This window comes from Staurois parvus, unplaced genomic scaffold (assembly GCF_062004578.1).
Source record: "Staurois parvus isolate SC_StPar_1 unplaced genomic scaffold, SC_StPar_1.0 ptg000454l, whole genome shotgun sequence".
NCBI classification, from domain to species: Eukaryota; Metazoa; Chordata; class Amphibia; order Anura; family Ranidae; genus Staurois; species Staurois parvus.
In genome coordinates this window covers 4235673-4253999 of record NW_028318250.1, presented here as the reverse complement: position 1 = coordinate 4253999, position 18327 = coordinate 4235673, and the positions used below count along the sequence as shown (strand labels likewise).

Sequence of the window (18327 nt, the reverse complement as noted above, 5' to 3'; positions counted from 1 at the left end):
AACTGTAATTTTGCTACTATTATGAATCGTAATGTAAATATCTGATATGCAGGATGTATTTTCATTGTTACAAATTGAACATAATTAAAGCATAGTGATTAATCACAAAAACAATATGTAATTATATACTGTGAAATGTTTCTTTCTAATTACAAATAAATGAAATTTTGTCTTGAATCATGGTGTAGCATGGGTAACAGTCTTAATATAACAACAGTAAACTTCATTTTTTGCAGTAGTTGATGATTTTACAGTACATGATTTTACATTTACCCAGTAATTATAATTCATGAAGTGTTGTTTTACCTCCAATACTGCTGCTTTCAACACAGTAGCTGCTTTTAACAGAGTAGCTGCTTTCTACACAGTAGCTGCTTACTACACAGTAGCTGCTCTTTACACATGTGTGACTGGTCCACATAAGTACATTATGGCGCCAACCCTGTCACATGCACCTGTATTTGTACGGGGTGTATGTGGTGGGGTTGGCGTGATAATGTCATCACTCCAGGTACTCATATGTGGGCGTATCTGCATGTGGGCGGACCAGCCTGGAGACGGATAGAGGAGCGGTGTCTCAGTTCCTAAGACAATCGGAAATATGTGTTTTCCGATGGTCTTAGGCGACCCCTGTGAAAGGGTCGTTCGACCCCCAAAGGGGTCGCGACCCACAGGTTGAGAACCGCTGCACTACAGGGACACATAGGAAATAATAGTTTCCTATTTATTCCATTCACACTGCAGGGCAGCCTAGCACTGCAATAAATTTACCACAGCGCACCATCGCACGTCAACGTACAGCACGCAGCATCCTGCACTGCTGTACATTACTGTGAATGAAGTGTATGTTTTGTGTATGTTTTGTACACTTCAAACAAAGTTCGTACAAAACATAAAAATAATAAAAAAGGGATCCATGTGATGTGCTGAATTGTGCACCACACTGCCCCCTACCATAGCCAGCAAGGGAGACCAGCAGGAGCTATGAATGGCTGTCTCTGTTGCAGTGTGAATTCAGCCTAAAGACCCAAGACCAATAATGAATAAGGCATCCTACCAAGGTGTGTTTGACACTTGCATGGAGAACTTTTATAACTACTGAAAGGTGTGAATATACATTCCAATGTGCAGTCCATTCTTGCACCAGGTCACAATTTAAAGGCACACAAGCTTGTGCATTCAAACCTGCAGTGTCACGTGAAAGTAGGATTGTGTACACAAGTGTATATATTTACGTGGATTGTAAACTTCTTATTACCAGACTGTAAATTCCAAATTTGATTACAGTAAATAGACTGAAGGCAAACACATTGATGCTCAGTAATAATGCGTTGCAAAAACACTTTTTGTAAAAACAAAAATCCATCTTCCTCAACCAGTTAGGCTAGGTTTGCACTAGAGCATGGTGCAGGAAACCGTGATGCGTGCGCATTTCCTACACTGCATTCAAAACACACTGCAGTTGCGATCTGAAAATTTTATGTTAAACTAATGACACCCCAAACACAGGTTGCAAATGCAGTGAGCTTGCCTGCATCAGATCACATGGTATAAATGTACCATGTGATCCAATCAAAAAATGAAGCAGCTCGGCATGCGTTCCAATGCTCAGACGTGACGTCAGAGGAACCCGTAAGTGATGTGTGCGGCTTGAGCTTCGATGCATTTTGCACATAGCGCGTCTTCAGGAAGCTTCCGGACAAAATGTACCATGTGATTCAATCAAAAAATGAAGCAGCTCCAAACCCAACCAAATAGTGAACTACAAAAGTTTAGCAAATTTATAATTAAATGTCTAATATTGAATAGGTAGCTGCCCTTTTAAGTGAAACAACACTTATCATAAATGTGCGATAAATAAAAGTAGGCACTCACCAAAAATGTGCAATTATGATAATCATAAACAATAATTATAAATAAAGGGAGTGCTGCTGATCTCATTTTGTTACCTGTATAAAAGCCACCTGTCCACAAGAGCAATCAAACAATCAGATTCCAAACTCAACCTGTGTTTGGGGTGTCATTAGTTTAACTTTCATTTTTCAGATCGCAGTATTTTTTGGTGAGTTCACATTTCAGCTATACACGGTGGTGGAACACAATTTTGGAGCTGCAAGAAGTAGTCATCAGTTGGGCTGTCACGTGTGAATGATTTTTGTGATTTTGGATTTCATGTTTTTATGACACATTATTATATGTTATGTTGATGTATAATTATTGTTTTGATTATCAGGATTGCACGTTTTTGGTGAGCATCTTCTTTTATTCATTGCACATAAATGTACCATGCAATTGGGTCGCAGTGCATGCACTACTTTTGGTGCAATGCAGTGCGTTTTGAGCCCATCCAAAATTAATGGACCCAATTTGCACCGCACTGAATTGCATGTTAATTAAAGAGGAATGAGCAGCTCATGTCTGTGCAAATCATAGTGTGAACCAAGCCTTCGAGTAAAAAATAAAAAAAACAAACACTGATTGGAATTATTATTGTTTCAAAAACACAAAATACTTTTGATCAAGAAAAGGTTAAGACTGTTTTACAATTCATTTTATCTCAAGAGCAGGGTATGCTTTTATTAACATGGAACTGGCTGAGTGTAATCATCCTGAAAGAACTTACTCCAGCCAACAAATATTATCTGACAGGCCAGCCCAACATAATAGTGCCATATATGGATAAGCTGAAAATAGTCTGCAATCTATTTATGCAGCATCATGCTGGAAAACAATACTAACTGCAACATATTCAGTATGTGTTTTACTTGAGCTATGAACACTAAGCACAACTTTTCAGAAAGTTAGTGGAATCTCACACAAGGAAGAGTAGACTTTGACACAGGAATTTAACATGACAGATACTTTTCACACTGGTAACTGTCTGCTTTCTCCACTTGCTTTGCAGCAACCATAGCATGGCCTGAGCCAACCTAAAATTGCTACATCTCTAAAAATACATAAGTAGTATAAGAAACCAATGTTGACACTTGCTGTAAAAGTTCTGGTAAATGGTTACAAAATAATAAAAGAGAAGAATGTAACTAGTAACGTGAACATTCTGTCAGACTTAATTCGTATAGCTTGTTTTCTTGGAGCTACAGTCTAAGGCAGCCTTTCTCAAGCAGGGTGCAAAGGCACCCTGGTGTGCCTTGAGGTTTCTTCAGGGGTGCCTTGGCAAAATGTCTAACAGTTGCACAAAACTTGTATACAAGCCAGCTGGTGGAACAAGCCTGTATTTTAAGTCACGGTTTTCATTGTGTGCCATTACGACCTTCTAGCGACCAGCATCCTGACAACCAATGACATCATCAGTTGATAAGGAGGATGTCAATTGACTGCACAGCATCCTTGTTTGACCCTCCTCTGCCCCTCTCCATCAGTGCTGGGTCACATTAGCTCAGTGATGGAGTAAAACTGAGGGAGAAGAGACACACTGAAATACTAGTCAGGACCAGTGTGAAAAAGTGTATTTGATTTGGAAGAATAAATTAGAATAGTTTTTTACATTTCAGGATGGGGTTCCTCGGAACTGTCCATAATTTTAGAGGGTGCCTCGGGACTGTCCATAATTCTAAAGGGTGCCTCGGGACTGTTCATAATTCTAAAGGGTGCCTCGGGACTGTCCATAATTCTAAAGGGTGCCTCGGGACTGTCCATAATTCTAAAGGGTGCCTCGGGACTGTCCATAATTTTAGAAGATGCCTCGGGACTGTCCATAATTTTAGAAGATGCCTCGGGACTGTCCATAATTCTAAAGGGTGCCTTAGGACTGTCCATAATTCTAAAGGGTGCCTCGGGACTGTCCATAATTCTAAAGGGTGCCTCGGGACTGTCCATAATTTTAGAGGATGCCTCGGGACTGTCCATAATTTTAGAAGATGCCTCGGGACTGTCCATAATTCTAAAGGGTGCCTCGGGACTGTCCATAATTTTAAAGGGTGCCTCGAGACTGTCCATAATTTTAGAGGGTGCCTCAGGACTGTCCATAGTTCTAAAGGGTGCCTTGGGACTGTCCATAATTTTAGAGGGTGCCTCGGGACTGTCCATAGTTCTAAAGGGTGCCTCGGGACTGTCCATAATTTTAGAGGGTGCCTTGAAATTGTCCATAATTTTAAAGGGTGCCTTGGCTGAAAAAAGGTTGAGAAACACTGGTCTAAGGCCTCTTTCACACAAGCAGTTGTTCTGCCGCTTGTAAATGCATGTTCTCACTTCTGGCACAGAGATCACTTGCATTTATTTATTGCGTTTATGTGCATTTACATGTGGCTGCATTTAGCTGCGGTAGTAAATTCTTGCCCTTTATATTTCAACTGTTTACTTATTTTTTCTTTGTACTGTGATTAACTGCGGTATATCGCTCCTGGACGCTGTCAACTTTATTTTTCCTTCACGCATAAAACTGCATGCTATGAAAACGTTGCTAAATGCAGTGTGTGAATGGAGCCATAGAGATGCATTGTCTGCATTTAGCTGTGGTAAATAAGTTTCTCTAACCACAGCTAAAAGCTGAAATCTAACCACCTGTGTGAAAGGGGCCTAATCATGTTTCTGCCATTCTCTTGTCAGGAAGCAATAAATCAAACAAGCAGTCACTGCCTGAACTTGGCCTCAATGCAGGGCCATAGATAATTTCTTTTTTGGGGGGAGGGGGTCAGCCTTGGGCACCCAGAAAAAAAATAGGAAGATGGTGTGCGCAGCACGCCGTGGTAAACTGTGGGTGTGACAAGTGTGCTAACACTGGAAGGGGCTTAAAATTTGAGACTACCTACTGCATACATAATAATATATACTGATGTGAATGCACAATATATATGTAAAGTGCTGCATAAATTGATGGCGCTATAGAAGTACCTGTAATAAATATATGCATAATCCTTGTACTCAAAATATATACTTTAATTACAGTGCCGCAAGCAGGAGTCTAACATACATGTACTGTACTGTATAAACCTTAGCACAATCACATTTTAAAATTACACTCTTCCATTATGTATGTTTTTCTTCACACAGCCTACCTTGAAGAAGAACCTATTAACATAGTCACTGAATACTGAGCAACTAGCAACTTTTATAAAATAAAGCATAATGAACATAGTGCAGGAGTTAGGAGTATGTCATATACAGGCCAGTGTCCAGAGGTCAGGAGTGTGTAATATACAGAGTGCAGGGGTCAGGTGTGCATGAAGCACAGAGCGCAGGGGTCAGGAGTGTGTAACGCACAAAAGACAGGGTTAGAAGTGCATAACAAATAGAGCGCAGGGATCAGGAGTGTGTAATGCTCAGAATGCAAGGGTCAGGCACGCATAATGCACAGCATCAGGATCTAGGAGTCTGTAATGCACAAAGAGGTCAGGAATGTGTAACACACAGAGCATAGGGGTCACGAATGTGTAATGCACAGAATGCAAGGGTTAGGATTGCCTAACGCTCAGAATGTAGGGGAGTATATATAGCAGAGAGCTCAGAAGTGCATAACTTACATAGTACAGGAGTAAGAAATGTGTGATTCACAGAGCACAGAAGTTAGGAGTGTGTAGTGCACAAAGTACAGTGGTCAGGAGTATGAAAAGAACAGAGATCATGATTCAGGAATGCATAATGCATAGAGCACAGACGTCCATTACACCCAAAGAGCAGGGGTCAGGAGTGTACAACAGTGCACAAATGCAAAGGGCAGATGTCAGGAGAGCATAATGCATTGGTCAAGAGATGGACTATGACTAAAAAAATTACCTCCTCCCAAGCCAAAGCCAAAATCCCCATTTCCAGTGCAATCCCCTCCCCCAATACAGCTCCCCCCATTAAACACACTCACCAGACCAGGTAGTTTAAAGCAAGCAGAAGTCCTCCCTCAGCTGTATCAAGTAACTGGAGCCAGAGAGGAACTAAGGAGAACCTAATTCGCTCTGAAATTCAGCTGCCTGTCTCTGAAGTCTAACAGGCAGCAAGGATGCTGATTCCAGTGCTTCAGTGTGTGGTGGATGTCAGCACTAGTTGCTGCACCACAGACATTCTGGTGGAGATTTGGACCCCCCTTCCCTATGCCCCTGCCTGAATGTTATCTGCGGGATTTAGGGCACACCTCCTCTCAACAGCTCGGATGTGTATAGACCAGGGATGGACTGACAACTCATGGGGCCCCCAGGCAATAGGGGATCATGGGGCCCCTGTGTCCTTGCCCAAATTCAAAAAAGCCTATGAAAAAGGCACCAGGGGCATCTCATGGGGCCCCCTACTGACCCTGGGCCCTCGGGCAGTGCCCGAGTTTCCAAAGGGTCAGTCCGCCCCTGGTACAGACCCATTCAGCTCCATCACTCAGGAGGTCTTGCCAAGCACTTATTCTGGCCCATGAGAACAGAGCCGTATTGTATCGTAAAGCCTATCTAAACCCAAGAACAAAAACTGAAAGTATTGCAGCTTACTGGCCCTTAAATATAGCGGTGTGATGAATGCGGTGCCCAACCCCTGTCCTTCTCACCATCTCGTGACAAAGGACCGGCCAATCTCACACACCGCTACCACTTACGTAACAATGCCACTCTCAGCTGCACCCTGCACAGAGATTTTCCAGCTCGCACAACCACAATTGATGTGCCAGCAGCCTGAGAGCGATTGTTACTGGGTTAATTAATTACACAATTAACCCTTCAAACTCTAAACTGCCACCAGATAGCTTTGGGACTATCAACCCTTCACAAGAACAAATGTGAACAATAAACATCTGTAACACACACTGTCACCACAGACAGGTATATTCAGAGGATTATTATATACTGTACAGTAGCACTCTTCCAGAGAAAGGGATTCTTTAGTTTGCATTTAAAGCCTTAGAGATAATTTTAACGCTTTTCAAAATAGGGCTTATTAATGAAAAGTTCAAATGGTGCAATTAAAATAGTTACAGAAAGGGATGTTACAAAGACATAAAGAGAACAGTAAAGCAACAGAGAGATTAAAGAAACGCAGAATACTTGCAAAGTCCTTGGTTTTAGCAGATTCCAATTATCCAAGCAAAAACGTTGCCTTAGCTCTCAAGTCCGTTAAGATGTTCCTTGGTTCATGGTAAACAAGAGCTCCCTTACTAGATCCGGTCAGTCCCTTTTCTATGATATCAAAGGGGTGTCGCCCGAGAACAACTGACCAATTATCCAGTTTAGAGGATGGGTGCTGGAGGTCACCAAATTTACGACCAAGTACCAACTACAGTTTCATACTAATATTAACAACTTCCAATACATGCACGTGGAATTCTAGCAACTGGTAGATCAATATTTAGAATTGTATTTTGAACCCAGGGATACTAAACATAGCATATTTTGTCACCCAAGAGGCAGAAGACTTTCCTATGTGCTAACATAGTCATGTATGACCTTGATTTGTTCTGTATGATATTCCCTATTCAAATATATACCTAATATTAAAGTTCCCTGTTCCTGTTGAATTCCATGAATTGTATGTGGAATTGTTACATTGTGGAAAAGACGTTTTATGGCACGCTCTGCATTCATAGAGCCTTAATGGCCTTATAGGTCATGTGTGAAGGCTTGACTGAGTTATTATTGTTTTACCATAGGGCAGAGGAAAGGGTTTTCCATGGTTAGTGGAAACAAACATCCTGCCAAGACTAATTATCTGTTTACAGCCTGGCCAGCTCTGTGTTTTAATTAAGATAAGAGGTTCTTTTGAAGTTTGTTAAAAGTTACAGCTACAAATTCCACAGTTTTCAGGAGGAGAGAGGGGAGGAAGGTCATTGCTCATGAAAAACAAAAATGACAGTTGCGTATAGCTTCTATGTCCCTATTGTGCGCAAACTTTACAGCTGCATTGTTTTTTTTTTTTTTTTGTTTCACGTATATTACACTTTTTATCCTACCATTAATTCACTTGCTGTCCTATTGTGACAACCGTGCTGAGGACTACTTAGCACTGTATAAGGACTACCTAACATTGCTCTGTCTTCTCCATAACAGAAGGGGGTGTTTTGTAGTCCACAGAGAAAGCAGGGAACCGTGCATACAGATAAGTGTGCAGATTAGTCAGAAAGCACAGGAGAGCATAGTGTTTTTGGCAGGAGCAACAGGTATTTTCAAGAGAAATACAAAAATTTGGCAGAGAATACAGGAAATTATCAGCTCAGAAGATGACCAGCTATTTTTTTTTTGTACTTGTTGAACAGATATAATAAAAAGCTTTTGATGGTGTATTTAACAAACCAAAATAGAACAAATAAGAGAAATGTATTATTAGAATTTACATACACTTTTTATATGGGTTGCAAAAAGAAAGACAATGTAGCATGGAAGTGATAGCTTTCAGGCTAGGAGGTGTGAAACATTTATGCATTTCCTTTGAGAACCCATGTCCATAAGTTAAAGAAGATCTAAAACCTTTAAATGTCTTAGTTAAATGTGTGAAAAATATCATTTAAATGTAAATAATCTTTTTAATATGTGTTATTTTAATATGTTGTATTTTGGCTGGTACCTAGTGAACTGGAGGAAATTCGCTTTATGGGTGGCCCAAAATCTTGATGGAAAATTGAAAGGAATGGGTGGAAAATTGTTGATCAAATAGCTCTCGGATGTCAGAATACAATAGTTGCAGTGAGAGATTTTTCTATCCATGCTGTATATGTATAGCCAGTGGTGTATTTAGGTTGTGTGCTGCTCTAGGCAGCACAAAAATCGGTGCTGCCCCCCGCAAAGAGAGCCTGATATTCACCAACAACACCCCAGCCCCCTACCAGTGAGAGCCTTCCACTACCACTGCCCCCCAACACCAGCCATCATCCCCCATAGCGAGAGAGAGACACTGACCTTCACCGCTCCGGACATCCCCAGGAATGAGAGTCAGGCTGTGCATACACCGTCCTGAAACCCACAGTCTCTCTCGGAACCCACCAGGTCCCCATGCTGCATGTGTCCCTTCTTTCGTCCCTTCTTCCAAGGGGCAGTGCTTCCCCCCTGAAAAATGCCACCATAGGCAAATGCCTTGTTTGCCTTGTGGTAAATCCACCCCTGTGTATAGCGTGGATGGAGGAATCTGTTAGATTTTTGCCATGCGTATAGACAGTTTTTTCTCCATTCACCCAATTTAAGGATAGAAAATGGAAATGACAGAAGAAGTGATGAGAAAACCTTTTCTGCTAAACTGGAATTTGCAGCAAATATGGCTAATATCAAGGTTAGCTGATTTGCTCCATCAGGCACACTGATCTTCTCTGTGAACCGTTAAAGGAATTGTTTGGACACCTGGCTTGAGCAAAGCGTGGGTCCCCTGCCTATCCTGAATAAGCCAACAGGTCATCATCTATCCCCTAATGATGGACTTGGTGCATGGCTTTAAGGATGTCCACATAAAGGAATTTAGATCATGGTGGAAAATGACACTTCATTTCTTGTTAACTTCCTAAAAATGTATAAGGTACTTCTTTTATTTCACAAGTACATCCAGAAAAGATAAAGTAGACACAAGTAAATAACTGTTTACTATGCTTTTTGTACCTCCTCTTGAATATGACGGAGTTTTATACTTTAACTGTGACAGGACACTGGCCAGCCTTATCCATAGATTTTTAGTATATACTGCATGTGCATGGGGCAGCCACATTTTCTCATGAAATGTACAAGCTCTGCTTCCTCTGGATAAGACCTGTTTGTATGAAAACAATAGACTCTGCTCAGTCTCTAATTGAATCAAACACTCAAAATGCACTTGCTAGCCAGAGGCCATGTCATGTTTGCTTTGAATTAGGCTATAAGTGATTGAGTGCCATGTTTTTTTTAAGCTAGGTACTTTGCTCAAAATTATAATGAAGGAAATGTATTAATAAAGTTGCATCAGTCACATCCGGTAATGTGCTGCAGTGTGCAAATCTGTCACAGATGTGCCATTGATATATTATTATTATTATAATACAGAATTTATATAGCGCCAACAGTTTGCGCAGCACATTACAATATAAGGGAGACAGTACAATTACAATACATTGCAGTACAGAAGGAATAGGAGGGCCCTGCTCGTGGAGCTTACAATCTAAAGGAAGGGGGAGGTGATAAAAAAGGTGATAGCTGCGGGGGATGATCTGGTGGAGGTGATTCAAGTACAGTTCTTAGGTGGAGGTGGGATAGGCTTCCCCAAAGAGGTGAGTTTTCAAAGACTGCCTAAAGGCAGACAGGGAGGGGGATGACAGGACATGCTCTGGTAGGGAGTTCCAGAGGATGGGAGAGGCTCTGGAGAAGTCCTGGAGGCGAGTGTGGGAGGAGGTGATGAGGGAGCTAGAGAGGAGGATATCTTGGGAGGAGCGGAGTGGGCGACTTGGGCGGTATCTGTGGATGAGGTTGGTGATGTAGCTAGGGACAGTGTTGTGGATGGCTTTGTAAGCTATGGTTAGTATTATGAATTTTATACATAGGGTTAGTGGAAGCCACTGAAGGGATTGGCAGAGAGGGGCAGCAGTCGCTGATCGGTTAGTAAGGTGTATGAGTCTAGTAGCAGCATTTATAATAGACTGAAGGGGGGATAGCCTGTGTAACGGTAGACTAGTGAGGAGGGAGTTGCAGTAATCGAGGCGGGATATAACCAAGGCGTGGATAAGTTGTTTTGTGGTGTCATTGGTCAGGAAGGGGCGGATTTTGGAAACATTCCGGAGGTTGAGGTGGCAGGATTTAGCCAGTGAGTGGATGTGGGGCCCAAAGGAGAGGTCAGAGTCTAGGATTACACCTAGCACCCTGGCATGAGGGGAAGGACCATTGGTTGTGCTGTTGATCTTAATGGTAAGGTCGTGAGTGGGGGACCAGGGAGGAGGAAATATTACAAGCTCAGTTTCTGAAAGATTGAGTTTAAGGTAGTGATGTGACATCCATGCTGATATGTCGCTTAGTAGATTTGTGATACGTGAGGAGATTGAGGGGGTGAGCTGGGGAGTGGAGAGATAGATCTGGGTGTCATCAGCATAGAGGTGGTATTGGAAGCCATAATGTAATGTTTGATATAATAAATGTGTCATATCACTTTGCATTCACTATGCAAATCTTTTTGGGGTGAGCAGGTATCTGGTTTTGACAGGTACCTGCTCCCACTGCCAGCTGAGTTTGCCATGGCAAACTCAGCTGGAAGTTCGGCACCCCCCGCAGCCCTCTGCAACATTTCCAAGGTCCCAGAGGAATGCAGCCTATTCACAAAGTGCAGTGTGCTTCGCGCATGCGCTGTTGGAAACTGGCACTGAAGCCACAAGGCTTCACTGTTGGTTTTCCTTAGTCAAGATGGCGGTGCCAGCAACCAACAGTTGATTAAAGAATTGGCTCGGGGTGAGGACACCGCTGGATTTCTGGACAGGTAAGTACCCTACTCATAAAAGTCAGCACCCACTGTATTTGTAGCTGCTGACTTTTAATTTTTTTTATGGGAGGTGGCAGAGGCCGGAACTCCGCTTTAAGTTATTTGAATTGTGGTGCTGGGGTACATTTTCTTATGTGCTCTGCCTATGTGCACACATCTGTACACCCTTCCTGCCCAGGCCAATTTTCAGCTTTCAGCGCTGTCGCACTTTGAATGACAATTGCGCAGTCATGCAACACTGTACCCATATGAAATTTTTATCATTTTTTTTTAGACAAATAGAACTTTCTTTTGGTGGTATTTAATCACTTCTGGGTTTGTTATTTTTTGCTAAACAATCCAAAAACCACTGAAAATTAAAAAAAAAATATTCTTAGTTTCTGTAATAAAATTTTGTAATTAAGTGATTTATCTCCTTCACTGATGTGAACCAATGAGACAACAGTGATGGCCACTAATAGGCTGCAGTGATGGGCATTGATAGGCGGCACTGATGAGGAGGCACTGGTAAGTGGCACTAATGGGCATTGACAGGCATCACTGATGGGTACTGAAAGGCAGCACTCATATATGGCACAGATAGGTGGCACTGATAGGCAGCACTGACTGGCACTGATAGGCAGCACTGATGGGCACTGATAGGTGACACTGAGGCGGCACTGATAGGCGGTACTGACTGACACTGATAGGTGGCACTGACTGGCACTGATAGTTGGCACTGAAAGGCAGCTCAGATGGGCACTGATATGTGGCATTGATGTGGCACTGATGGGCACTGACAGGTAGCATTGATGGGCACTGACAGGTTGCATTGATGGACACTGACAGGTGGTACTGATGGGGCTACACTGATCATCAGGGCATCTGACGATCAGTGTGCATATCCCCTCTGAGGAATTCCGCTTACCGGCTCTCCTCTCCTCACGAGCTGTCAGCATGACAGCTCGTGAGGAGAGGAATGCTGATAACCGGCATTTCCTTATTTACATGCAATCAGCTGTGATTTGACACAGCTGATGACATCACAGAGCATATGTCATCGTGGACACAGCTGATCACATGACAGAGCCGATGTCATCGGCTCTTTCCGCTGATCGGGTATCCACTGTGTCCCAGGGACACAGCACACCACCGATCGCTGTGCTGCACGCCCCTGGGGGCGCGCACACGCAGTTAGAGTCGTCATATGACATCCTCCCAGAACGAGAGAACCACTGCCTGCCCATCATTTCCTTATATAGCGGGTGGGAGGCGGTTAAGGACCTATGGGGTTGATTTACTAAAGGCAAATAGATTTTGCAAGTGCAATTGCTGTTATTTTCCCCAGTTGTTATTGAATGTGATAAAGCTCTGCTGATTTTCATCATCCAACCATGTGCAAGCAAAAATTCAGTTTTTTAAAAATTTTTCCTTGCACCTGACTAGGTATTTTTTATAAAGTGAAGCTTCACCGCTATCGCTAAGCTCTGGGAAAAATGAGTGCAACTGCATTTGCAAAGCGCAGAGTCTATTTGTCTTTAGTAAATTAACCCCAAATGTCTGTCCGCAACAAGTGACTGATCGCTAGCTCTTCAATTGTCAACACCTTAGCTACTTTTTTTTATTAATTGATGTTGTTTCCCTTCTTTTCCCCATACTTTGGAGAAAATTTAAATTAAGTGCAAGAACAGCGTGCAGCTTAACAACTCAAACAACTCTTGTCACTCACAACTCTTGTCACCACACCCCCATATCCACATAGCTATGATAACATTTAGGAATACACTGGTTAGTCCTATCATCCCTGGTTAAAAGTGTCACTTTTTCTGTATCCTATATCTTGATGTAAAGCCCCAGCTTGTGTTTTTCTCTTTTTGGGCTTAGGCTGGCCATACATTATATAATTTTCTTGAGACTTTTGCTTTAGATTTACCAAAAACCATATAATATGAGATCAGATCTAAACAACACTTTCAATTGTATCCAATTAGGCAGGCTCTTGCTCTATATAGTTGAAGGTAAATCTAAAGGAAATTGGGCAGAAATTGGACAGAAAATTGTATAATGTATGGCTAGCCACAGGCGGGGTGAAAACCAGCGTTTTTTATTTTTTTTTTTATAAAACGAAAAATCGGTCGTCCAATCGGCCGACGTTACCACAATTGGTAAAAAAAAGTCGGCTGATTTTCATCCCGTCTATGGCCGGCAAATATAATAGCGATGTCCCTGCAGAGAGCTCCACTATTATATTTGACATTTAAAAGTATAGTAAAGTTGCAATATTGTATCAATTTGTATCCATATCGGATACAGATGTTTCTATTCAGATACAAATAGATACAATGTTGCAACCGCAATACTTTTAAATGTCAAATATAATAGCGGAGCTCTCTGCAGGGACACTCCACTATTATTTTTGACATTTAAAAGTATTGCGGTTGCAACATTGTATCTATTTGTATCCGAATAGAAACATCTGTATCTGAAATAGATACAAATAGATACAGATGTTCTTCTTTTTCTTTGTCTTCATCTTCTTATTCTTTTCCTTCTTCTTGCAGGTCATGGCTCATGTGCATTTTTTTTAATCGATAAAAAGATCGGCCGATTTGCCCATCATTGCCGTGAAAATCGGCCGATCTACAAAATCGGCCGTTTTTTTTCCAACATAACCGATTAAAAAAATGTGTCAAAATCACGAAAAACGGCCGACAAATTCACCCACTAACAATCTGAAAATCGGCCAATTATTCTTTTGGACGAATTTTTGGCTGATTTTGACCCATCTATGGCCTGCATTAGTCCTGTTATTTAAATTTGTCCTGCTGATAGCCAATTTGACACTGCTGTGTCATCTGCAGTCTCCTAGTCTCACCTCATACTCCTTGATTAAGACCCAATCTGTGTCACAGATCAGCATCAAAGCTGATCTGTTACTTATTCTCCTGTGGCCTCTCCTTCCTTGCTAGGATATGCTTTTTTCCACGCCTGGGAGGTATAAGTGACACTGGATAGTACCTGCTGAGCCTGTCAATCAGACTCACTATTTAGCTGTGTTCAGACCAACACTTGAGCAAAAGGAGATACTTCACTGTGTATGGAATACAAACTTGCCTCTAATACTAGTGGGCAATAACCCAAACTCAAAAGGAAAAGGAAAAAAAAGAAGCACTACATGTACACTGCTGTTTTCTGATATCTCATAAAAGTTTATATATTATTTTTATAGTTTTTTTCCAAAACCTATATATTTTACAAAACCTATACATTCACAAAACTCCATGTATTTTTTTTTTGAATGAATACAAGGTGCTCCTTCATTAGATATGGAGAGACAGGGTGGTGACATCACAATCTCCACCTTGCCCATCTTAGAACACCTTGTGTTCATAAAAAAATAACAAGGCATTCTGTGAATGGCAGCAGTGCTGAGCCAGCAACTTCCTATGGTCACTATGCAGAAGAGAAACTGATCGGCGAGGAATCGGAAGATTGCAGCGATCTCTGTAGTAGGTATAACTTTATGCATATTTACATTGGCCCAAGCTGTACTGAACTTAAAACAATGTGATTAAGTTTATCAACAGATAACCTTGCATATTGCTGCTGTCATCCAAAGGCCAATATTCAGAAAGTTCCTCTATCTATAGATTGATGCACTGCCAGAGGAAGGAACCTCACTTTACAGCTATTTATTTGTCCTTGTTAGAACCACACACTGATCCACTGTGGTTTGTAACAGGAATCTGCATGCAGGACATTTAGTGCAGCTTCAGAAAAGACACAAAATTCGCCCAATGTAATAGAAGTCTATGGCAAAGTACAGGTAACCTGCACAAAAATGCTTGGGTACACTGTGCTACAGCCACACTGCGGTGAAACCGCAGCAGATCAGTGTGAAAGCAGTCTTGCTCAGGTCATTTACAGGATAGGTTTCCACAAAATTGCTCTACCTATAATCAGCAGCACGTCAGAATTCACCATGCAGCAAGTTCTTTTCAACTTTTTAAAGCAAATGTCATCTTGTTACTTCGTTTCAGGATTCTACCTGTGCATTTCCTAAAATCCAAAGCTAAAATCCATATTAGTTCCTAAATTCCTGAGCTCCTGTTTCTCCGATTATCAATTTCAGCTGGTTTCCAATTATGCTTGTTCCCCCATCTTTTTGCCTGCCATTGTTTCTGATATTGTTGATTGTGTACCATGTTCTAGTTCTGTTCCTGGTCAGCTGCCAATTGCACAGGTGTGTCTGAGGGCCACAGTCTGGTACACCTAGCAGTAAAGTCCATCACATCTTGCAGGGTGCATTGGTGAAGCTCTGGTGCATTTAGACCCTTTTAAGGGCTGGTTCACACCGAGAATCACACAGGAACATGCTGTGCATACCTTTGTGATTCGCATGTGGTTCAGTGTGGTGCGATTTGAGACCAGTTAATTTTGAATGGGCTCAAATCACACTGCACTGCACCAAAAGTAGCTTTGGAAACTCACTGCAACCTAATTGCATGGTACTTCTGTACCATGGGAGATACATAGTAGGCAATTACATGGCAACCGCAGATCGAACAGAGGCTAAGATGGCAACTCGCTTGGCTAAAAAGCATAGAAGGGTTTAAGTGATTCATTTTCTACAATAAGGTAAAAAACCTTCTGTGTTCAACCCCCCCCCCATACGTTCCTAAACCGGATCTTGATCCAGCGATGTGTATGAGAGCAGCAGTTCTCTCCACTCTCTCCATCCTCATTGGCTCTCAGACCCAGCAGCGGGAGACACTGGCTGTCAATCACAGCCAGTGAGAAGGGAACGGGGGGTTCTCCAGATAATTGGCTACCTCCTGTCCAATATTGGATAGACACCTTTTCCATGAACCTCCAGGCGGGATCCTCCCTTGACTTGGCTAAAAACTGCTTCCAGAAGAAATAGACCTCCAGCTCCCACTGAGCTGGGACCTCGGTGAATTTCCTACAGTAGGCTTCAACTACCCTGCCCAAAGGGCAGCAGCCCTTAAGGCTGGGATCTTCACTTCCTGGACAAGAACCCCACTGCTCCAGGCAACAGACTATTTATCTCCTTCACAGCCACCTACTGTTTTATGTTCGAGTCGAACGTAAGTTCAGCAAACACACGAATGGTAAGGGCATTTGGTGGGCTGTTTGCCCGCTGCGCCCCACAATGCACTGCACCCTGACAGTGCATTGCGATTGGCTAACCACAGCGCATGATGACATCACAAGTGGTGGGGTAACCTCGCCCCCTTGTGGTGTTATCACAGTATTTAAGAAATGTCATCATGGCGCAGCTGTCAGATGGCAACGTCCAGAGCAGATCGTTTTTTTTCTTTTTTTTTTCAGGTCAGCGGTGGCGGCAAGCATAGTGATTGATGTTGGATCTACTTCAGGGGGACATTTTTTAATTTTTGTTTTTATTAACCACCTCCCGTCCGGCCGTTGTATATAAACGACCGGACGGTGGCAGTGCAGGGTCGGGTGGCCATTTATAAACGGCCTCCCCACCCCCTGCTTGTGCGTGCTCCCTGGGAGCACGCAGCACCGAGATCCGGTGCCCGCTGTGTCGTCGGATGGGACCTCTGTGCGAGGTCCCAATCATGTGATCACTTATTGGCCACTTCTGACATCATTGCTTACTACGTGTGAAATCTGTGAATGATCACAGAGGTCACATGGTACAAGGTTATTCACAACAGCCTTGTACCATGTGACAAGCTGTGACCAATCACAGCTCACTCAGTAGTTCTCAATGGCTGCAAAAATGCAGCCAGAAAGAAGGAGAAATTGCTTTTACAGCCTTTATGGGTCTAAAAGCAATGTGTAAAAAAAAAAATCATCACCCCCCACAAGTAGTACAGTGTCACCATGGTGACACTGTACTGCTAGGGTGACAGTATGTAAAAAAAACCAAAAATAATATTATAAAAAAATAAAATAAAAATGTAAAACAAAATGTTTAAAAATTATAATTTTTGGTTATAAATTTTTTTTTTACATAATATGCAGCGGGCGATGTCGAGGCGCCCGCCTACACAATGTGCAGCGGGCGACGTCGAGGCGCCCGCCTACACAATGTGCAGCGGGCGACGTCGAGGCGCCCGCCAACATAATGTGCAGTGGTTGACGTCCAGGTGCCCATCTACATAATGTACAGTGGGTGACGTTGAGGCGCCCGCCTACATAATGTGCAGCGGGTGACGTCCAGGCGCCTGTCTACATAATGTACAGTGGGTGATGTTGAGGCGCCCGCCTACATAATGTGCAGCGGGTGACGTCCAGGCGCCTGTCTACATAATGTACAGTGGGTGATGTTGAGGCGCCCGCCTACATAATGTGCAGCGGGTGACGTCCAGGCGCCTGTCTACATAATGTACAGTGGGTGATGTTGAGGCGCCCGCCTACATAATGTGCAGCGGGTGACGTCCAGGCGCCTGTCTACATAATGTACAGTGGGTGATGTTGAGGCGCCCGCCTACATAATGTGCAGCGGGTGACGTCCAGGCGCCTGTCTACATAATGTACAGTGGGTGATGTTGAGGCGCCTGCCTACATAATGTACTGTAGCCATGGTTGTAGAGCTTTCCCATTGACTGTTATCTCTGGAACATCAACATGGCAAAGGCTAGTGAGGCGGTCACATGACCACGCATTCGCCAGAGCTAAGGCAAATAAATCAGTTTTCCGGGTTAGTGCGGGCCACGCCTTCTCAGTGTTGATTGGCCGAGTGCAATGACTGAGGCGGGGTTGTGTTGTGGCTGTGAGGTTGCTGTGACAGCCCAGGTTGACAGACAGCAGGGCTCAGTGTCAGTTCTCCAGGAAGAGGTGCGGAGATGTCTGCTCAGAGCACAGGAGGTAGGATTACAGGGAGGAGATCGCTGTCTGTGAGTGTACACTGTGATCAGACGTGTGTTCTCTGTGACAACTATTCTCGGACAACTTTCCTGTCTTCTCTGATCAGTGAGATTAGATTTCTATAATCTGTGTGAGCTGGCTGTACCT

At 42.9% G+C, this 18327-nt stretch overlaps 1 protein-coding gene across 2 annotated transcripts in view; it reads left to right on the top strand.

The window, feature by feature from the left end:
• Positions 1–18327, top strand: part of INPP5B (inositol polyphosphate-5-phosphatase B) — a 176073-nt gene that overhangs the window by 61143 nt on the left and 96603 nt on the right. The window contains exon 1 of one of the 2 annotated variants that reach the window (XM_089688791.1): positions 18104–18180. The exons of the other annotated variant lie outside the window; for it this stretch is intronic. Within the exon in view, the coding sequence (XP_089544917.1) occupies positions 18159–18180 (22 nt within the window). The 5' untranslated portion in view covers positions 18104–18158. Of the gene's footprint in view, positions 1–18103; positions 18181–18327 lie in introns of those variants that run through there. 2 annotated transcript variants of the gene reach the window in all.